The sequence below is a fragment of the Aotus nancymaae genome, unplaced genomic scaffold, assembly GCF_030222135.1.
Source record: "Aotus nancymaae isolate 86718 unplaced genomic scaffold, 86718_ANA_hifiasm-v0.15.2.pri h1tg000016l, whole genome shotgun sequence".
NCBI lineage: Eukaryota > Metazoa > Chordata > Mammalia > Primates > Aotidae > Aotus > Aotus nancymaae.
Genome location: NW_026988428.1, coordinates 20063395 through 20087275, shown reverse-complemented (window position 1 = coordinate 20087275; position 23881 = coordinate 20063395). Strand labels below are relative to the sequence as shown.

Here is a 23881-nt window from a genome sequence, read left to right as displayed (position 1 = left end):
TCACAGCCAATAAAAGATGAAGAAAACAAGATTCCACAAACATATTGAAAAAGAACTGTCAAAGAAGTAGGAGAAGAATAATGCAAATAAATGACAAAGTGAATTCTGTAGAATTGAGGGAAGCCCCTTTTTTGGGTACAATGTCATGAACATAATTGAATATTGATCACAAAGAATAGTAGAAGTCATAAAGGAAAAGATAATGATGTTATCAAGAGTATTCTAGCAATAAATAGTTCCCCTGTCAGAATTTTTTTTTTTTTCAGGAAGAAAGATAGACACAGATAGATTTTGTGGGAAATTCTATAAAACATCTTTCCTTATTTCTACCACAGAATGACAACTTTACCTTTTAGTGTGTTAGATACTGATGGCTGCAATTATACTGTATAACCAGGAACCAGAAAAATCTCTGTAGCACAAACTATTCAGAATTTATTTCCATGTGTCTGCAGGTTGTCAAGGTATCAGCAGATCTAGGTTGGAGGTGTTTGGGAGCATTGCTTCAATACATGAATCTAGCTGAAGTGGGCTCCCTGCTTCTTTTGGGCTCTATTTCCACCTGCAGGTGTTCATTCTTGGTGCCATGTTGAGGAGGGAGCAGTTATACCCTGGGAGGCTGTTCCTGGAGACGGTACTGGTGCAGAAGAGCTAGCCTCTGCTTGCATCATGTCTGCTGACCTTGCATGAGCCAAAGCAAGTACATGGATGAGCCCCAAATCAAGAGACATAGTTTCCACTCATGGAGGAAGGGTCAAGGGGAAGAGACAAAATACTTTTGCTAAGAGTAGGGCATTGGGAAGAGGTACTGCTTTTGAACAAACATGAGGTCAATCACATGGGAATTTAGAATCATGATATTAATTACTTCTGTGCTAGCTGTAGGCAGTCGAATGCGCTATTATTGAAATAGATAGGGTCATTTGACCCTGATTAAATGATTCTTCCTCCTGCTGCTTTCTGTGGCTATTATTTTTTAATGCTGCCACTATCTCTATAGCTACTTTTAATCCACTGCTTCATTTCACACAGGGCTCTTTGAGCAAATACCTGAAAGTGATACTCAGCTATTTAAAAAGAGCTTTTCTTCTTGCTTCAATATACTTTCCTGTTATTTTGCATTGTTACAGTATTTGGTAGTCTGACTTTGGAAGAAATGGACCATTACTTTACTTGCATATTTTATTCTAATCCCCATTTTACTAAAAACGTGGCATATATAAAGCCTTTTCTTTTGGAAAAATGAGTTATATTTCCTTAAACAGTTATTCCATGTATCTATATGATGTCTGTGTTTTCAAAGGAAAACATTGATCAATTAAGAGATGAAGAGCACTGAATTGCAAAGGTTTATAAAAATATTTTATATGAATGTCCCTTCTTTGTTCAAATTATGAAGCATTTCAAATGTGCAGAAAGATGATTATTTGTGAAATTGCAGGCTTCACATTTAACTGAAATAAAAAATACATATAGCTCTTTCAGAGAAGAAAAGAATTTTTCAGTAAGTTGGTCTATTTGTAGCAGGTACCAAAACTTCAGTCACACATCTGCCATTTGCCCTTTTGCAATCCCCAATGCCTCTCACTACACTTACATACAATTTATTTCATCTATGTAAAAAGGGTGACTTTTGTGATCTATACTCTAGTTTTATTCTAAGCAGTAAAATCCATAAAGTCATCAGCTGGAAGTGTGAGATATATATATATATATATATATATATATATATATATATATGGGGGGGAGAGAGAGAGAGAGAGAGGACATCAAAATACATATTTATTAAAATAAAAAAGTACACTGTGTACCATCTGAAATATCTAGTTTACAGATATCATTACCTGACATAGAATGCACTAGGAAACATTGTTTTAAGGCCAGCTCTATCAAACAAGAAATATAACTTAGTTAAGTGACAATATATTTTTAAAGCAATCATTCACTTTTACTTTTCAATTATTTTTCAGGTTTGTGGAAGGAATGCTTAATATTTGTTACAATGCCATTGATCGTCATATTGAAAATGGTAAAGGGGATAAGATTGCCATCATCTATGACAGTCCTGTTACAAACACTAAAGCAACCTTTACCTATAAAGAAGTTCTGGAGCAGGTAATATCATAAACTTTTTATATATATTGGAAATCATATAGAAATCACTTAAATAGCATACATTCTCATTGTACAGCCTTGAATTCTCTTAATGCATTGAAATATGTTGCCATGTTTTTCTTTTGATATGCACTGGAAATTAATACAGGTGTGTTAACTCATGTAGGCAGTTTTTATAGCCTTCAGTTTATGTTTTACAGTGCTAAATGATGCTAACGTTACAGGGAGAGAATGGCAAATTCTGAGAATATGTATCAATCTTCCTCTGATCTTTGCTCTTCATTCACATTACCATCACCTTTAGCTGCTCTCCAGATCTTGTATTTTTGAAAGAGTCCCTTAACTGCCTTTCCTGTCACTAGACTCTGCTCATGTTAGATGATCACCAGTGTTCTTCCTAAGAAACAACATGTTTCTCTCTATGCCACTTAAAAATGTATTTCTTTAAAAATGCTGTTATCCAGAGAGTAAAATCCAGATTGCTGTGGTGTCTAAGACACTTTGGAATCTGGTCATAGCATTCCTTCCAAGCTTCATTTTCCAAAATTCTTGGCCATGCACACAACCCTTTTTTTCACCCTGGATGTTCTGTTATTCCTTTAGACACTCCCAGGCCCTTTTGTATGTGTTCTTTGAATATGTTCATTCCTTTGGCTTATTTGCTCTTTTGAATTCTTTCCCATTTGTGTACTTCTTGGGTGGACCATGATATTAAGAGATGAGTTATTTTTCTCTTTTATTAACATTACGGTAGAAATAAGGTTTCAGAAGTAATTATAAAAAGTATTTGGGCATTGTGGACTGTGGGAAAGTTATTCAAACTGTGGAACTTAACTTATATATGATTTAAAGAGAAGTAATGGTGTAAGGCAGGGTTTCTCAACTTCGGCACTATCGATATTTTGGATCAGAAAATATTTTGTTGTGGGTGTTGCCATGTACGTGGCATGATATTTAGTAACATCCCTGCCTCCTTGATGCTGATAACACACCCCCACCTCCCTGAGTTGCAATGTCTGCACACATTGCTAATGTCCACCGAGTGGCAAGGTTGCCACTGGTTGGGAAGCAGAAGTTGAGCAGAGTCTGTCATGCTAGGGTTTGGAAGCATTTGCTTTGAAATGAAGGCTTTTAAAACTGCATTCTCTCCTTTCGCTTTTTGAACCCATTTAAGGGTTCCATTCCATTTTTAGAAAGTTTCATCAACTCTCCCTGACTCTTTGAAATTATATTCATTTGCATCAACAAGTTATTATTTTGCCTTGCAAGAAATTTCAAGGCACTCAGACAAAACCATTACCTTTCCAGTCCTGAGTTCTTGCAAATAAGAGAGAAAAGTTTACACCAGCTTGCTTAGGCTGGGCATCAGCCTGGTTGTAGCAACAAATTCCAATGGCAGCTGATTTAAACATAAAAAAAGAACTTATGAAAAGGGAATACTGAAGAGCCAGGCTTAGAAAAATGGTACACCCTAAGGGAGAAAGAGCAGTAACGAGGAGTTAAGAAGAACCCACAAATTGTCCAGTAACTTGACTCACTGCCTTGAGTCAATCTTCTAGACTGAAGGACAGAGTAGGAAAATCCATTGTGCTGAACCCTTATCAACTCCAGTGGGGATGGCACCAGGTTCAAGAGGCCAAAGAAGAGACCCAGAGCCAGCATACAAGACATGGAGTTTTACTGGGGCCTTACATACAGGGGAGAGTCCACTGGTGGCAGTCTGGGCAGAAGAACAGCACGACTTGCCAAAAGCATGCAGTTTATGTAGCATCTTCACTTAGCATGATCGCTGTAACAGTCTCCATCTGGCAACTTTCATGTAACCTAAAACAAAGGGCCTCGATCCTGGACTGGATAGGGCTGAGATATTCCTCAAAAATAAGGAATGGATTTGTGGATGGCCACTTCTGGATTTGTATTCTTTAGCTCAAAAGTCTGAACACGATCAGGTGTGACTGCTGTACAGGGTCTTTCTCAGGATATGGTCAAGTCAAGTCATCACTGTTGGGGCATCTACCATATAGCACCTAGTTGGCCAAACTTAGGTGACTTGCCTAAACAACCAGTCAAGCCAGAGCAATCAGGCAAGAAAAAGAAATAAAGGGTATTCAAATAGGAAAGGAGGAAGTCAAATTGTCTCTATTTGCAGATGACATGATTGTATATCTAGAAGACTCCATCGTCTCAGCCCAAAATCTCCTGAAACTGATAAGCAACTTCAACAAAGTCTCAGGATACAAAATCAATGTGCAAAAATCAAAAGCATTCCTATATACTAATAACAGACTTAAAGAGAGCCAAATCAAGAACAAACTGCCATTCACAATTGCTACCAAGAGAATAAAATACCTAGGAATACAACTAACAAGGAACATAAAGGACCTCTTCAAGGAGAACTACAAACCACTGCTCAATGAAATAAGAGAGGACACAAACAGATGGAGAAACATTCCATGTTCATGGTTAGGAAGAATCAATATCGTGAAAATGGCCATACTGCCCAAAGTAATTTACAGATTCAACACTATCCCCATCAAGCTACCCATGACCTTCTTCACAGAACTGGAAAAAACCACCTTAAACTTCATATAGAACCAAAAGAGAGCCCACATAGCCAAGTCAACTCTAAGCAAAAAGAACAAAGCGGGAGGCATCACACTACTGGACTTCAAACTATACTACAAGGCTACAGTAATCAAAACAGCATGGTACTGGTACCAAAACAGAGATCTAGACCAATAGAACAGAATAGAGACCTTGGAGGAAACATAACATATCTACAACCATCTGATCTTTGACAAACCTGACAAAAACAAGCAATGGGGAAAGGAGTCCCTGTTTAATAAATGGTGTTGGGAAAACTGGCTAGCCATGTGCAGAAAGCAGAAACTGGACCCCTTCCTGACACCTTACACTAAAATTAACTCCAGATGGATTAAAAATTTAAACATAAGACCTAACACCATAAAAACCATAGAAGAAAATCTAGGCAAAACCATTCAGGACATAGGTGTAGGCAAGGACTTCATGACCAAAACACCAAAAGCATTGGCAACAAAAACCGAAATAGACAAGTGGGACCTAATCAAACTCCAGAGCTTCTGCACGGCAAAAGAAACAGTCATTAGAGTGAATTAGCAACCAACAGAATGGGAAAAAATTTTTGCAGTCTACCCATCTGACAAAGAGCTGATATCCAGAATTTACAAAGAACTGAAACAGATTTACAAGAAAAAAACAAGCCCATTCAAGAGTGGGCAAAGGATATGAACAGACACTTTACAAAAGAAGACATACAGGAGGCCAACAAACATATGAAAAAATGCTCATCATCACTGGTCATTAGAGAAATGCAAATCAAAACTACATCGAGATACCATCTCAAGCCAGTTAGAATGGCGATCATTAAAAAATCTAGAGACAACAGATGCCGGAGAGGATATGGAGAAATAGGAACACTTTTACACTGTTGGTGGGAGTGTAAATTAGTTTAACCATTGTGGAAGACAGTGTGGCGATTCCTCAAGGACCTAGACATAGAAATTCCATTTGACCCAGCAATCTCATTACTGGATATATAACCAAAGGATTATAAATCATTCTATTATAAAGACACATGCACACGAATGTTCATTGCAGCACTGTTTACAATAGCAAAGACCTGGAACCAACCCAAATACCCATCAATGATAGACTGGACAGGGAAAATGTGGCACATATACACCATGGAATATTATGCAGCCATCAAAAACGATGAGTTGGTGTCCTTTGTAGGGACATGGATGAACCTGGAAACCATCATTCTCAGCAAACTGAACACAAGAACACAAAATCAAACACCACATGTTCTCACTCATAGGCGGGTGTTGAACAATGAGAACACATGGACACAGGGAGGGGAGCATCACACACTGGGGTCTGTTGGGGAGAAATAGGGGAGGGACAGCGGGGGGTGGGGAGTTGGGGAGAGATAGCATGGGGAGAAATGCCAGATATAGGTGAAGGTGGGGAAGGCAGCAATTCACACTGCCATGTGTGTACCTATGCAACAATCTTGCATGTTCTTCATATATACCCCAAAACCTAAAATGCAATAAAAAAAAACAACCAGTCAATGGGGAAGAAATCTCTTGTCCTCTTTTGATTTAATAGTAGGAACTGGGGCCCTGTCTCCCTCTAGGATGCAAACAAGGGGAATTTCAGTCTAATAAGAATGGAGTTCAAATGCTGGGCAGTGAAGCAAAAAAAAACAAACAAAAAACAAAAATAATGCTGCAAATATGTTGTTTGGTATTTTTTATCAGCCTGTAACTGAAAACTATATTTTTGGAATTAAGTATTCAGAAACAGATCTCACATTGGGAGTAAGAAAGGCACTCTGTTACCAAACGAGCTTGTTAATTCTTATGAGGCTGTGTTGTATTATAAGAGATAATGTCGATTTCCTGAAAACCTATTATAATCTATGTTTTGTTTTAGGATTGCATTTTCAGCTTTTAGAAGAGGTTTAATCTATGATTAAAAATTGTGCCTGTGATTTTGGCATATTGCTGCATTCTCATGACTATACTGGCAAATTTTTATTAGTATACAAATATGTAAGTTTATTTACATATTATAAAAATAGTACCTATATTCACATATTGAAGTTGATGCATAAACATCAGAGTCAAGGAAAAAGCTTTAGAGAAACATAAAATAAGACAAGTTGTTGCCATTCTCATTTTCTGTTGTTGGTTTTCAATTAATTAATTACATAAGTGTATATGACAATTATACATATATGTTTTGCTTAGAAGCTTTTCTGCTAACTCATCTCGATTTTCTAATATTGAGTGTGGACTTTCAAACCCTTTCAGTGTTTGTGCTGGTTCCCTGGTTTCAGTTTAGCCTGACATCAAAGTACATAAAAGGACTGTTTCTCTCACCTGCTGACAGCCTCTGATTCCCCAGGCTTTTCTTCTCTAAGGTACTAAAGGAAGAACTGTTAGGAAAGAGAGAGAAGCATTGTGTGCTGCTTTGATTACCTGCTTCTGATTCCCTGTGGCCTTTATTTTACTAAGTAGAGAAGACAGAGAAGGAAAGATTTAATGGATAAATCCATTGAGAACAAACATAAAGAAGTGCCTTTGTACATTACCTGTTTTACTCTCCCATGTTTCATTTCTACCGGAAGTTTCTGACTAGATAATACTTGATTAAGTTAGTTCGTATTTCTTATTTAATTAGTGAGCCAACACATTTTAGGCTACCTTGTCTTAGTAACATGGAAGATTTGAAAATTTTACAGAATGATTCAGAAGCAGAGGTTTTCTACAACTATCATCTTTTCTATAGATCTGAGAATATTTTAAATATCCCTTTATTAAGGTTTTTGTACAGAGATTTGGACCTAGTTCAGGATCCATCATTCATTCAATAAATATTTGTTTTGTATGCCAAACCCTGATAGGAATAAGATATACAAAATAAATGAAGCCATTTCTTATTGTCAAGGAGATAAGAAAACATGTGAACAGGCAATCTCAATATAACTGAATAAGGGTCATGATAGGGCTTAATGTTATATTCTGTAGGAACACATGTCAAGGCAGCCAAGTTAACCAGAGGTAAATAGAGTCTAGGGAGATTTCTGGAAGAATCAATGCCTAAAATAATCCTGATTGTCTACCCTCTGCTTGAAATAATTTTTCCTTCAGATATCTTGTGGTCTATGTTAACTGAATGTTCTGTTCTCAGTGAGATATTTTCTGACCATATTAAATATAAATGTTCCTTTCTGTACCACTTCATAAATTTATTTTTTCACTTTCTTTTTAAATTTAACATGATTACTCAGTATCATTCCTTATATTTTATTTATCTGTCTTCTTTAGTGTCATTTTCTCTTCTAGAATGTAAGTTCCATAAGGGCAGTGACTTTTTATTTGCAGAACAGTCCCTTGCATGTAGTGAATTGTTGTTGAATAAAGAATGAGTCAATGAAAGAATGAATAAATGAAATACTTTTTGAAATTTCTAAGTGAATCTAGCTTCCCTTATTGAAGAAATGTCTTAGATTTAAATTATATTAGTAATGGAATTGGATACTTTCCAAGTAAATTCCAATTCTATCTGTGAAGGATTTTAACTTATTTACATTCAGCTTGCTGGTTCAACATGAATATATCCTGCTTGGATTTCCCATACTTATAACTCAGAAGATCTGCATTATGGAAGACATGTATGTTTTCATGTATCCTTGCTCTTGTTAGCTCTTTTCAAGTTAGTTGTTGCCATATTAAGCCTCAGTGAAATAAAAGTTGTGTGTGAGAGTCTATTTATATGTGTATGTATATCATATATATATATAGCACAAGTCATTTTAAAGTATCATCCTATTTATTTTGACTACTAATTTTGTTTTGAATTTACTTCTGTGTGTGGCAAGTGTGCTGTATTTTTTATTTCAACAATTATGAATTTTTATGTATTCGCTAAATAAGAATGTGACCCCCGAAGGGCACTTGAGCAATTTTCATGAATACATGTATACTGGAAAAATTGACAAAACCAATTGTGTACTAAATTTTCCTGATTTAATTCAAACTATAAGTGCCTATTATCTTAACTAAAGGTAATTTTTTGAAATATAATTATGATAGTAGTTGTAATTATAAAGGTCAAATAATTTAGAGGAGAAAATTAGTCTGAAATCAAGGGCCATGTCCCATGATAATTCTTTCTCCCAACCCCTGCCCTCTGGGATATTTTCTTCAAAGACTGTATTCCATCTACTCAGACATATGTCAGAGTAAGATAATCTGACATTTCTTCATCTATCATATCAGTATTGCCTTAAGAAAACACGACACAAAAACCAGGATACACAGAAATTCAGCCCTGTCAATGGTTGTCTTGTTCAGGGGAAAGGATGCAGCAGCTTGTATTGTTTGTTTTCGTTCCTTAAATTTCCTAAATAAATAAACACTTCATTTATAGTATAGTCAGTGCCACTAACAAGTGCATCTCTGTGAGTTAAATTACCTTTCCATGCTTGGTAAATAGGGGAATGATGCTAGTATGAGATAGAAGTTGTCGTTCATGCATTTTTTTCCTAGGATGCAATTTTTTGAACTTTTATTGATATATACGTTCATATAGGAGAACAGATCACAAAAATAAATTTTGTTAGATTTTCACAAACAGAATATATCCATATAAGCAGACAAGCAGAGTATTTCCAGGCCCCCAGAAGCCCTTGTTATGTCTCTGTTTAGTCATTTCTTAGCCCCCACATGATTGCTATTCAGACATTTGAAGGTTTACCTGCTTTTGAGCTTTATACAAATTGAATAATACAGTGTACTTTTTGTGTCTGGATTTTTTCACTCAACTTGCTGTTGATGAGTTTCACTCATTTCATTGCAAGAGGTTGTAGTTTGGTTATTTGGGTAATGTCTGGTTTGGGGCTATTATAAATAATGTTGCTACGAATATGTTTGTATGCAAATTTCATTGACAATATTTATGCATTTGTGTTGGGGATATGCTTCTGAGTAAGATGAATTGTTTATAGGCTATGCACACATTGGACACAAGTAGATAGTGCCAAACAATTTTCCAGAGTTGTTGCACTAATTTATATTCCTATCTGTAGTGTATGAGAATACCAGCTGTCAACACTTGGTGTTGACAATTCCAGACCTTTCCAGTTTTGCCCTTTATGGTGAATGTGTAATGGTATTGCATTGTGATTTAAATTATTTTCCCCTAATGACAAATGAAGTTGAATTTCTTATCCTGTACTTAATGGTCATTTGTCTTTTATTTCATTTTATTTTATGTTTGCAGAGATGGTATCTTGCTGTATTTCAGGCTAGTCCCTGGGCTTAAGCAAGCCTTCTGCCTCAGCCTCCCAAAGTGTTGGAATTACAGATGTGAGCCTCCAGAAGTCTGGGAATTACAGGAGACTGATGATGATAAGAGAATGGTAGAAAGTGAGGTTAGGGGAGTATCCAGGAGTCAGATCATGTAGAACCTTGCAGGGCATGGTCAGACTGTATCTGATTCTAAGGATGATGGGAAGCTCCATATTGTCAAAGAAATCACTTTGGCATCTCTGAAGATGAAGTGACTGTAGTGAGTGAGTAAGATTGGAAACAGGGAGATGACAAAAGAATAGGCAACCCATAACTTAAATCCCCTTAGAACAGCAGTATTTATTTGCATGTGGGAAATGAAGGGATGGGATAGATACAGTCTGCGCCGTGAGATTCTGGAAGCTATTCTGCATATGTGCCTGGTCTTGGATCCCTGGTTGCATCCAGTGTGTTTGAAAGACATCTGATTGAGCCTATGATACAGCTGTTACCTGTAAATGCCCTGCTTCCCTTCCATGCTTTCAGGTCTTTTGTGACCATTCTAGGAAATTGTTTTTGTATAATTTTCAAGTAGAATTCTGGGAAAAGAAGATTATATGTTGTAGTACTTTAGTTCTCTTTCTTTTACACACACACATAGACTTTAAAGATGATTTTCATCATTAAACATTTACTTAATAATTGATACACTATCCCCCCTTCACCTAAATTTTTAAATGTTTGGTCAAAGGCTAAGCTGCTAAAATAAGGATGTACAGTAATATAGTGGCTTAAATTTTTTGAAAAATGTATTTCTCTTACATAATAATCTAAAGATGATGAGGTTTAGCTTGACATGACCCGGGATTATTAAATCTTATTGCACCTTCATCTTCTAGCTCATTGCCTTCATCTGCATCATTGAAGCTGAGTCAAAGACATGTATGACTCAACTCTTGGGAAGGTGGAGGAGGATATAGAGGAATGGACATGCTATTTTAATATCCACACAGAGAAATATCATATATGCCTTCCACACACATCCTATTTGCCCATCAGCTGCTAGGAAGGCTGGAAAAAGTAGCGTAGGTGGAGGGATCTTGATGGGGAGCTAGGAGTTCCTGCAACAAATACTCTTTCATTTCACAGGTAAAATAAATATCAGATCTTACATGTAAATAATTGTAACCTGTTAATGTCAATAAATCGCAAGTCCAGGGAAATAAATAATTGCTGAAAATGAAGTCTCGTGGGGGCATGCTAGAGATTAAGAACGAAGGCTTCAGTGATGTATTCCTCAGACACATACTAAATGCTTATTGTGTATTATTTATTGGATTAGACAGTGCGGTCATAAAGATGAAGTAAAACATGATTCTTGAATTTAAGGAGTTTATAGTTTGCCCAGTGAGAAATACACAAAAGCTATTGAATGTAGTGTGATAATGTAACAACAAAGCTTCCTACATTTTTAGCACGAACCAACCTGGCCACAGTAGTTCAGAGAAGGCTTCACTGTGGAAGTGACGTAGAAGCTGGGTCATGTAATAAAAATAGAAGTGTGTGCTCCATAGATACGTAACCTTTCCACAGGTGTTCCTTGAAGGTCTGAAGAAGATTTATCCAAGAGGTGGATTTGACATAGTTAAAAATGAAAATGTGTACCCCGAGGACAAAACTGACCGCTTTTGTTGGCTTAAGTTCTAGGCCAACAAGACCAATTAAGTAGGAAACAGTAAAGAAAGATCGTTGGTGAATAAAGGAAGGAGACAGAGGAGACAGGCAAAGTTTAGGAGGAAGAGAATAGAAGAAGAGTAAAAGTGTCCTTACAAGTGAGGTGAGGAGAACTGGTCACAAGGAACACTTGAACCTGTTATATAGCAGTGTAAGGACAGCTGAATGCATCAACAAATTTCTGTTTCTGACCTTTAAAAATTAACATATGAAACTATAACATCATGTGACCTAGAATAATTTTCATAACAAGTAGAGGATAAAGCTAACTAACTTAAATTGAAGGATACTGAGTGGCTAAAGAGACGCAAATTAATATTTTAGAACAACATTTTGAGTATATATGACAAAGTATTTTTCACATAAGATTTTTTGAAATAGATCAATATGTAGCTATGAAAAATGATGCCACTAAATTATTTTAATTCATTTGGAAGTTTTATGCTTATATTTGTGCACTGTGTAGATATATGTAATAGTTAAGTAAAATGAATTTGAATAAATCAATAAAGGTTGCATTCAGTAGAATTACTGTCAAGATTAGAGACCTTGGAGATACTGATTGTTGATTTTCTCATGCCATACTTGATTTAAAAGCATTTTATTTCCATTACAAAGCTGAATAATATGAGGTTTATCACGTATAGGTTTTATGGGAAATTTGATATATTTAAGAATATTTATCATGAATTCTTGGCACACATGATCTATGTTTGCTTTGCATATTAGTTACTAGCGTACACATTATATTTGTGAATTTTTCTTCTTTTTAAATGTGTATGACTCCTTTGGTTGAGTGAGGTAGATGTTTTTTAAACAGACCCAGCTATTGCAATGATCTCATGTCCTTGTACCATTTCTGGGATATTTAGCAAGTTCTCTATGAGACCTTCACATATATTGATTGGCTTTCGGGATATATTGATCAGTGAAACTGTAAAGGTTAACTGGAACATTGCCCAATGCTGGGAAGTGTGGTTGGTTTACCAGAGTGGTTGTCATGTTTTATGTACTGCCTGTAGAAGTGCTGGGGGTGTTTGTTTAATCAGAACTTTGATTAAATCATCACTGCAGAATTGATCTAAACAATTCAGCAGGATTCCTGTTGACATCTTTTGCATCTTTTATATTTTTCTTTAAGAGAAAACAGCCTCTAAGGAACCAAACTGGCATTTCTTTTTCATGAAATAGTGAGGCATATAAATGCTTTATAAAGACAAAACATTTTTACACACTTTTGGTATTGACTTAAATTATTTTTATTTTAAAGTATTATTAAGCCTAGGACTTAATGTCCTCTTTTTACAACTTAGTACATATATAAAGCCAAATCTGAGTCATAGACAGTCTAGGAACAAACCCACAAAGCCAATCAAGCACAATATGACAATATTAATTTAATATTGTGACTGATATTGTTTTGCTGGAGCTGAATGACTGATTGCAAAATGTGTTTGATGCTGTGACCCTGGGGCTTTGAGTTTGGTGACATGTTCCCGGTGGTACCTCAATTCTCTTGTCACATATTAGTAACTGAACTTTCATAGAGACTTCAATTTTGATTATACAATGTACCATAACCTTATCTGACCTTTACTTATTATGCATGAGATTACAAAAGTAAACACAAACACAGTGAAATTGCATGAGTGCTCAGATAATCCAGAGTATACTATATTACATTATTTAATTTATTTAGAGATAGAGTGTCACTCTATCACCCAGGCTGGAGTGCAGTGTCATGATCTTGGCTTACTGCAACCTCTGCCTCCTGGGTTTAAGCAATTCTCCTGCCTCAGCCTCCCAAGTACCTGGGACTACAGACACACACCACCGTGCCCAACTAATTTTTGTATTTTTAGTAGAGACGGGGTTTCACCATGTTGGCCAGGATGGCCTTGATCTCCTGACCTTGTGATCCTCTTGCCTTGGTCTCCCAAAGTGCTGGGATTACAGTCGTGAGCCACCGCACCTGGCCTATTATTTTTTTCATTATATCAAAATAAAAACACAAAGTAAAAAGATTCTCACAGAGAACTCATTGACCCTGAGACTATCTCCACAGACTCTACTTGGAGAAACACTACAATAAACAATTTATTAGATCAAGAGAAAAGGAATCTGGCCTTCATTAACAGTGTAAATTAATGTTCTTCAAAAAAATTCTTCGTTAGCCATTTAATGCATTGTATAGTCATAGTTTTAAAGTAGTAACTTTGTTTCACATTTTGCATATTGTATAAATGAATATGCAGGGCAGTTATCATACTATCATATGTTCACTGAAGGAATATAGCCTTATCTAGATGACTTACATATATTTGTGTTGAATTGAATACTCTTTATTAATAGAATATAGTAGATTCTATACCTTTTCAAGCACAAATTTGGAAAACTGTGTACATTAGTGGCAAAATTATGGTAGATTTTTCAGAATGCTTGTATAAATGTATGTGAATTCATAATTATGAAAAATTTCTTGTCTAATAGTCGAATTTTCTTCATTTTAGTCCAGGTGGATTATATATTTTTAAAATATAATAAAGCTTGCTTCAGAACTTGGAATATTTTCTTTGCAAATACTCTAGGAAATGTACAGAAAGTAATCAACTTTGAATTGTGCTATGTTTTAAAATCATTTGAAAACTCTTTAATAGGGATGTGTACTCTATTTCTCTATATATCTATGAATGGTACTTTTCTGAGTGGTGTTTGGGCTACAGTCTGACCACCCAACTGCTTGACATATAATATAGCTGAAATACAATGCATTAGCAGGGAAAAAAATAAAATCAATATTCTTGCAGTACTCATAACTAAAGGCGGGAAATAAATGAGTATGAATTAAAAATTATTGGAAATATTAGTGTTAGAGAAAAGCAGATTCAATTAAATATCTCCTGAGGTGGGATCAACTGATTCCTAGGGTGAGCAGTGGAGGGAAAGGGGCAATCATGGATATAGTTTCCAAAGGATGAAAGGAACACTTTGCAGATTTTGCAAGCTGGAAACAGATACATAAGAGGATCCTAAAGTTTTGCATTTTTGGTAGATAGAAGGTGAAGAAAGGATAGAGAATATATGTAAACTAGGGCTTATAACTTTTAAAGTGTCTATTTTAAACTTCTCGTATTCTTATATAGTACAATAAAACTACATTTCTTAGATAGTATGCATTTTTAGACACAATACCTATTTAAATACCACAGGTATTTTTTTCAACTTTTATTTTCTATTCGGGGGTACATGTGCAGGTTTATTACATGGATAAATTGTGTGTAGTTGAGGTTTGTTGTACAGATGATCCTGCTACTCCAGTAGTGAGCATAGTATCTGATAGGTTTTCAACCCCCGCCCCCCTCCCACCCTCCTCTCTCTAGTAGTCCCAGCGTCCAGTGTCTATCTTTCTCATCTCTATTTCCATGTGTACACAATGTTTAACTCCCACTTATAAGTGAGAACATGCCATATTTGGTTTTCTGCCTCCATGTTAATTTGCTTTGGATGGCGTTCAGCTGCATCCGTCTTGCTGCAAAAGACTTGGTCTTGTTCTTTTTTATGGCTGCGTAGTATTCTAGGGTGTATATGTACCACATTTTCTTTATCCAGTCTACCACTGGTGGGTATCTAGGTTGACTCCATGTTTGTGTTATTGTGAATAGGGCTGCAATGATGGAACATATGAGTCCATGTATATTTTTGGTAGAATGATTTATTTTCAACCAAATATTTATTTTCCTTTGAATATATATCCAGTAATAGTATTGCTGAGTCAAATGGTAGTTCCGTTTTTAAGTTGTTTGAGAAATCTCCAAAGCGCTTTCCACAGTGGCTGAACTAATTTACATTTCCACCAACTGTGTGTGTGTGTTCCCTCTGCTCCACAGCTCTACCAGCATCTGCTGCTTTTTGATTTTTTACTACTAGCCACTCTGACTGGTGTGAGATGGTATCTCATTGTGGTTTTGATTTGTATCTCTTTAAAGATTAGTTATGTTGAGCATTTTTTTTTGTATATTTTTTGGCCTCATGAAATACCATAGTTTTAAATGGTTTTGAAGATGCGTAGTCACTAGCTAAGGCTCCTTTCTGTGTTCATCTTTCTGTTATCTGGGTTGGGCTTTTTAGTTTAGCCAATAACTCGTCTCTTACCAGTATCCTCACTTCTCCTCCACTTTGTCGGTCCATTTCACTTCTGCGGCAAAACTCCAGACCTGGATCAATCCAATTTCTTACTAGCTTCATTCCTGTATCCAATATGTTGAATCCTGTTAAAGAAAAATCACATAACTACAAATATGGATTCAATATAAATTTATGGTCTCCAGTGTCCACTGGGACTTCAACGCTGCGTTTTTTTTCTTTAGCATTTCTCTAACAAGTTTTTCTTTTATCGTTCAGACTATTTTAAACTTTTGGCCTTCCCACCTCTGTCCCTCAAGCTTAACAGGGTACATTGATTCAAACCCAGGAATGATGATGAAAATTTTCTGTCACCAGAACTACAGACTTGCCTGAATCCATACCCATTGTTTTCTTTCCCTCCTTTTAAAATAGAAGCTAATCTTTTTTTTTGGTACTCTGGAGCCATTTTATCAATTCTTTTAAAGGCTCTTGTTCTGTTACCTCATCTAATGCCCATATCACTGCTGGCTCTTTATCTTAAAAATATTCGTAAGTGTTTCCACTACTGGCTGGTTTCTTACCTATTTTCCTTCACTGATTAACTTTGGGAAAAAGCCATTTTAACTTCCTTATCACACGCTAAACCAAAACCCTCTAAAATATGTCTCATTTAGCTAAGGTAATTAATACTTTCTTCTTATTAATTCCAATAGATGTTCAATATTTTACTTCCTCTCTTTATCATATCTAACATTTTTGTCCATTCTCTGACAGTCTTCACTTACTTCTGTATACCATTCTGCCCTCATTTTCCTTTCATTCCTCTGTCCATTTTGTCTAATTTTCCTTCTTAAATGCTTCTTATTTTGCCTGTTTCTTCACTTATAAGGCAACCTACTTATTCTAGGTTGCCTTCTCTTTCCACTTTACACATTCTTCCTGGGTGATTACATCTGCACCAATGGCTTTTTTTTTTCCCCCCGCGTATTTGATGGTTACTCCCAGTGCAACACTGGCTATTCTCAATTCTGTATCATCAGCCCGCACCTTTCTCCTGATGTTGAGATCATGTGCAGGGTTCCTGAGTAGATATCTATACATGGTTGTTCCACTAGCATCTCAAATTTAAACATGTCCAATGTGAATGGCATCACTTTCCAGTCATTTGCTAAAACCTACTGTTAGCTCATTCTTAATATTTCTCAAATACATTTATTTATTTTTATCCCTATTATGTAATAATTGAGTTTATGCAATAATCGTCACATTATTGATTCTTGTTTATGCAATAATCATTACATTTTAAGAATTTGGAAAGTACTTTTAAAGAGGATGAACATTTTTCAATTATTACACATTGTTCTTCAGGTTAAACTTAATGGGTGTAACAAGGCTCTGCATCATATCTGATATCGTTTCTTCATACCTTTCCGGTTCATCTCACAACCCTCTTCATCCTGAATGTTTGCTCTCTCTAGACTAAACTGCCTTTACTTTTTCAGCCAAATGGTGCGTGCCATGATGATTAGAGATTTTGGCAGAAACTTTCCAGTGCGTAAAAGCAGGAGGAAGTTACAATTACCCAATTATTAATGTCTAGAGTGGAGAGATGTTAAAATGGTAAAAAGTGGAGGCAATCCTTAATTATTCTTTGTCTTTTTGTTGCATGCACCCTACTCCTGTTGTGTGTTAATGACAGGCATCAATTACATATTCCATTCTTTTAGACCTTGGACTTCTCTTTGACGTGGAATTATTTTCTCTGTCCACAATGGCCTGTTACATAAGAACATTGTTTTAAAATTAAAAAGATATTTTTTATAAGATGTGATAAATTCTGATGATTTTCTTGTAAATTTTAGCATATTAAAGAAATGGAAGACAATATTCCCTATCAAGACTATGAGCACATATACATAGAGAAATACAGGCTTTAACTAATTTTCTATGACATTGTACTCTGAAAATCACAGTAGTCTCGACAGCAAAAAGATTATTGAAATATTGGTCATTTTGAGCTTGAACTAAAGGGATTAAATAATTTTGTATTTCACTTTGCTTGTGAATACATAGTCTGAAAATGACCAAATATTGATTGAAACCCACATGTGAAGAAACTCGTAATGAGAAAAATGATTATTCTGAGTAATGGTATTTATTCCTTCATTTGGAGAAAATTATTTGAGAAGAAATGTGCTAGTAAATATTTTCTGGACCACTGTCAGATAACTATTTTGAATGTAAGATAGCATTTTGTAATATTTTTTGAAAAATTTAATAAAATGCCATTCTTAAATATAAAATAAATATTCCTCTGTGTTTTAGATAAATAATACATTTTACTTGTGAATGTACATGTGATGTTTTTATCTTTGGAAGAAAGATTTTTCTAAATAGCATCTCTAACTTTCCTGCTTTCAAGAGACATATCTCAAATTAAATTGATTTAGCTTAGCATTATCTTAAATAAAAATTATTTCAATGCTGTATCTGATTAATTGTAACTGTCTAAAAATATTACATTACTAGAAACTTCTTATATGAAAATATTTATATTCCTAAAAATTCTCTTTCAAAAAAGATAGTTTTACTACCAGATCTTAAGCAGTTTTAGAATAATTGATTATTTTCATGAATATTTACCTGGATGTATAGTTAATGCATGACCAAAAGAGTAAGTTATTCATTATAGTTAAAATTTTAATCTTTTCAATCGCTGTCTGTATGTATACAAGTAAAACAGACTAAATGTGTATGTGTGTGTACATGAACACATGATTAATATAGTACATTTACAAGTAACGTACGGGTATTTTATATAACTATGAAAATTCTGCATCTTCTGAAGAACATTTATTTATAATTTTAGCAATGTTTCCTCAGATATTATGGTTGGTTTTTAAATTAGTTCTGTTTTTTGTTGATGTTTAGGCAAGGTTTTGCAGTGTAACATTGCTGCAGTTTGAAAATGTGCCTTCCCTTGTCTTCTTTTTCATGGAGTTTTCTTTGATGTGGTTTTGAAGTTGCCCATGATCAGTGTATTTTTGCTACAATTTGGACGCTAGGAGTATCCTTTTTCATACAAGCATAATTTTCCTTAGGTGAGAACACTTGCTGTTTTTGAAGCAAGTGCTAATTTGTCCTGTAGACCATGACTTTTGGCTAGTTTTGACCAGTCTTTATATTTGAGCTGTGAGCATTTGGTCACAAAATTATACTAACCCAAGGACTGGTTTTGAAAGATTTTCCAGAATGAATACATAAAATTTTTATTAATTTAGTTTTTATTATTCATATAAATATGTTTTCATTTTATAACTGAAATTTAAAGCTTTTACTTCTATCTGATGCATTATGTATTATGTTATATATAAACCAAATATGTATTCATCATTTTACAATATATAAATTTCTGTTGTTGCATTTTCTTATTTTACCATTATTATTCCTATATGTCATTTTTTTTTCCAGACTCTGAATTTCTTTGGTTTAAGGACCTACCATTTCTTTTTCATTTTTGTATCTGCAGACTTGACTTCAGTTTAGGACATACAGCAGATACTACATAAGTTGAATCAATGACAGGATATTTAGGTATGACTTTATATTACTACTAAAATGATTCAGATAATTTCTAGTGGGAAGAGTCACACATTGTTATATCTAAATAAACATATTCATTTAGTTTGCTCTAGGCTTCCTTCACAACTCAGTTATTCACACACTGGCAGTGTAGTATATCCTGCTAGCTGGCTCTGCTCCCCTGGGATCCATATTGCCCTTGGTGTCAGACTGAAAATCAATTTTAGTGGTCTATACTTGTATAAAGCCATTAAATTATTGACAAAAAACAATTTTAAGAAGGTGCAAAGATGAATGTGAATTGGATGAACGGCACATGGTTAACTTTTCTTAAGCTGAAAAAGTATTGATTGTAAACAATCTATGTTAAAATATTTTCCCTTTTGCTAATAATAGAAATTGTAACTAAGACATTTATGGTAGGATAAGAATATGTCATTGGATAAAAATAATATCTGTTTTTTCTTTGATAATTTTCCACCTGAAGTTGATAAAAACAAGGTGAACTCTGAAATAACATATCAAATGCCTTATGTATTGAAGTTTCAATAGCACTTCGAGTGGTTATGAACTCATATGTTTTCCTATACATTTTCTCATGCATATATATTTAGATTTACAAATTACAATGGAAAATTTTAGCAGAGTGACATTTAGCCCTGAAAACTACTGGAAAAGAAATTCGTACTATTGATTCCATAAACCTTTTGTCTGTAGACTAACTCTGGTGTGGTAATCAGGTTATCAAGACATTGAGGAGCAGCTGAAACAAGCAAGGCCAAATAGACGCCATCTAGTGGTTATACCGGCCTGGTGCAGCCTAATTTGATTAAAAATTATTTTCAGTGCAGTGGTTGACAACTCAGATGCCTACAGAAGTGGGTGCATGGGAGAAAAATCAGTTGTTGGTATATATCACACTTTCTATATGGTTAGGGAACTATAGTGTAAGCACATAACATAAAATAAACAAGATTGTAAAATAATATATTTTATACTCAGAATTTTAAAAAGGCAAGATATATGATAAATGCCCCTGTGAACAGTGAGTTGTATGGCAAACCACTAGACTGATCATCTGGTTCGATTGATTGCTGTTATTCAAGAACACAGGGCTGGTGTTGCTAGACTTTACAATTTTTCTAGAGAAACTAGAGATCTAGATTTGTTTATGAAAACTACTAAATTTAATATGTTGGTTCATTTTCTTAAAATGTGATATGGTCCCAACTTAAATACATCCTCGTCACATTTGGCTGTGGCCTACCATTTTGAGATCTTTGTTTCAAACAAGGTTTTGAATTTTTAAATCTCATGTCTTTCAGAGGACAGAAAAGTTGTGGGCATCTTCTACCAACACTGTAAAGTGAGACTGGAGTATTAAGTTACTGAATCATTGCTAGTTTGGACCTTGGTTGAATGTCATTTTTATTCAACAACTGGCACAATTCAGGATGCTGAAACCACAGCTTTGGATAAGGCTCACTCTTTGCCTTGGTCTTTCTCAGTGTGGTGCCTTAGATGAAGTGCCCAGTAATGTGATCATGGACAGTGGTCACTTTCTGCAGGGGTTGCACGCTGAGATATTGGGATATAACTTCCCAGTTTTTGTCTTGTTTTTGAGCTCCATATAGAACTCAAGTTTATGATTTTTATTACTTTGGTATATCTTTCTCATAACCTTCTGCTAGCAGCTTTGAAGTTCCTAAAACACAGCACTCAATTATAGAGTTTACAACACAAAGTAGAATAAAACACTGAAGTAGTTTTTTTTTTACTTTCTTTCCCCAGAGCCCTTAACCTTGACCACATCTTTCCCCATCTATACAGAGGAAGTGAATAAAGAGAAAAGAGAAAAATGGCTAGGATTCAGAATTCTTTAAACTTGTTCAGAAAGTAGGAGATACTAAAATGAAAGGAACCACATCTAGCTCTGTGGCCTAATTTCTTCTCCCAAGCCTCCTCTGTTCATTGTGTTGGATGGTCACATTCAAAGGCAAGCTATGGTCCTTCCAATTTCCCACCATGCCCCTACAGGCCCTTCAGCCCCCTGATCTGATTGACAACTGTCTTCTCACTTGTTTCTTCTCCAGGCCCCTGGTCTCCTTGCTGTTCCTTGATTACATCACATATGATCTCCTTTACCTCTTACATGTTTGTACGGCACTGTTGTTCTCTCTGCCTAAAATAGTACATTCATATACACATTTTTTCAGTCTCCTACATGTCTTACTAAACTGTTGCTTTCTTAGTTGCCTCTCAGCGAGGTTCCATTGAGAATTACATCCACCCCTTCCCCTGCCTTCCAAATCCTCTTTACTCTGCTCTACCTCCTTCCCCCATATGATTGAAGGTATTTTTACTATAATACATAATTTTCTTATTTATTATGTTTATTGCTTATTCTAAGTATTTCCTCTGCTAAAGTGTATGTAGCTGGAGGCTAGAGATTATCTTGTCTCATTTACTGATCGGATGTATCTGAAAACAGTGCCTGACATGTAATAGATACTTAATTTTTTTTTAAGTAAAAGAATGTTGAACTACTTATTCATTAAGGTCTGGGCATACTTCCCACAGCCCGTTATAATTGCCCATGGGAAGGATTCTTGCAATAAATTATATCATGTGTGGGCTTATGATCTGTTTTGTTTTTATTGCTAGAAAGTACAAAAACATGTTACAGGGAAGAGACATTTGCATGTTGAGGTCTCAGAAACACAAAACAGAACTGTGTATGTTTTATCCAAATACAGAGGGAAATCACTTTGTATAAGTAATTAGTGTAAAAAAAAAAAAACTATAAAAACATAATTGGCTTGAGGCAGTAGAAAGAGCAAAGAATATGAGGTCAGATGACCTGTGATCATGTCCTGTTACAGCATTTGCTAGTTCTATGACCTTGTTTAGCTATTTATTAGCTCTGAGCCTTAGTTACCTTTTCTTTAAAATGTAAATATAGTAGAATTTGTCTTATTTGCCCTTATTAGTGTTTAATGATAGGTTTTCTTTATCAATATATACTTGTTTCCTTTAACAGTTACCCAACATCTATCTAAATTGTAATTATTTTGTTTTCTGTTCACCTGATTCACCTTTTGCAATATATATAGGCTCTACAGGGGCGAGTCTGTGTCTTTCTTTTCTCAGTGTTGTGTTCCCAACTCTTGCATATCATGTCTGGCATATAATAGTTGCTCAGTAAAAATGTTGTGACATGAAGGGTTAAGCAATCTTAAGTCACCAAGTTTGCATGAAATAATAGTAGGTTGGTTTATAATCAATAATTATAACTGTTTTACTATCACCATCTAAAGCATTATCGTCGTCATGTACATGTTACTCAGGCTTCTTTAATCTACCACCGAGAGGGTGAGCCTCTTCTAGTATTACTGCCTTAAGTTAGAAGTTTAGTGAAATAATACAAAAAACACTTCACTGATCTAATGGTTTTGATATAGGTCTCCAAGCTGGCTGGTGTCTTTGTCAAGCATGGCATCAAGAAAGGTGACACTGTGGTTATCTACATGCCCATGATCCCACAGGCGATGTATACCATGCTGGCATGTGCAAGGATAGGTGCCATCCACAGTCTCATATTTGGGGGATTTGCTTCTAAAGAACTAAGTAGTCGCATTGATCATGTAAAGGTAAGTGCTTTATTTTGGGAAATCAAGCTGTGGTTACCTATAATTTAGTCATATTTATCTGTGGATAAATCATCTGAGAATGATCTATACTTGTTTGATCCTCCCTTCAGATGGGATGGTTGATAGATACTTTTTCTAGAAATCATTATATTAAATATCAAAAAGACACCGACATGCATATGTTTATTGCAGCTTAATTTACAATTTCAAAGATATGGAATCAACCTAAGTGACCATCAGCTGAAGAATGGATAAAGAAAATGTGATGTATATATATCATGAGTCTGTTTGAAATATCATTGAGGTATTTAAAACAGCACAGTGTCTGACATATAGTACTCATTTAACAATTTTTAACTTTTATTAATCTATGAATTTAGTGCAGCAGTTAGAAAAATTTTGACATAAATTGACCAGAGAGTAAATATTTTAGGCAGTATGAATGACGTGATCTCTATTGCACCTACTCAGCTTTGCTGTTATATATAGCACAGAAGCAGCCTTAGACAACACATACACGATAGGTATATATTTTTTAATAATATTTCACAGAAACAGGCTGTGTGCTGGGTTTGGCTCACAACCGTAGTTTGCAGACCCCTGATTTAGAGGAAGGAGCGTTTTCTTTCAGTCAGGGCAGCCAAAGAAGCCTTCCTAAAGGAGGTGAGATTTGAGTTAGATCTTGGCTAAGATTGAGCTAGTGGAAGAGAATGACATAGTAGGATCCAAAAAGGCTGAAAAAGATTCTGACTCAAGCAGTAGAGATAGGAGATGGTGAAATTCATTTGGAAGGACAGTAATGTACACTAATGTGACTAAAAGGTGAGAGAAGGT

The 23881-nt window shown here is 35.2% G+C and overlaps 1 protein-coding gene across 2 annotated transcripts in view; it reads left to right on the top strand.

Annotated features, from left to right (window-relative positions):
- Positions 1-23881, top strand: part of ACSS3 (acyl-CoA synthetase short chain family member 3) — a 157173-nt gene that overhangs the window by 26380 nt on the left and 106912 nt on the right. For both annotated transcript variants that reach the window (XM_012442092.3, XM_012442093.3), the window contains exons 2-3: positions 1971-2115; positions 22859-23047. In XM_012442092.3, the coding sequence (XP_012297515.1) occupies positions 1971-2115; positions 22859-23047 (334 nt within the window). The remainder of the gene's footprint in view (positions 1-1970; positions 2116-22858; positions 23048-23881) is intronic.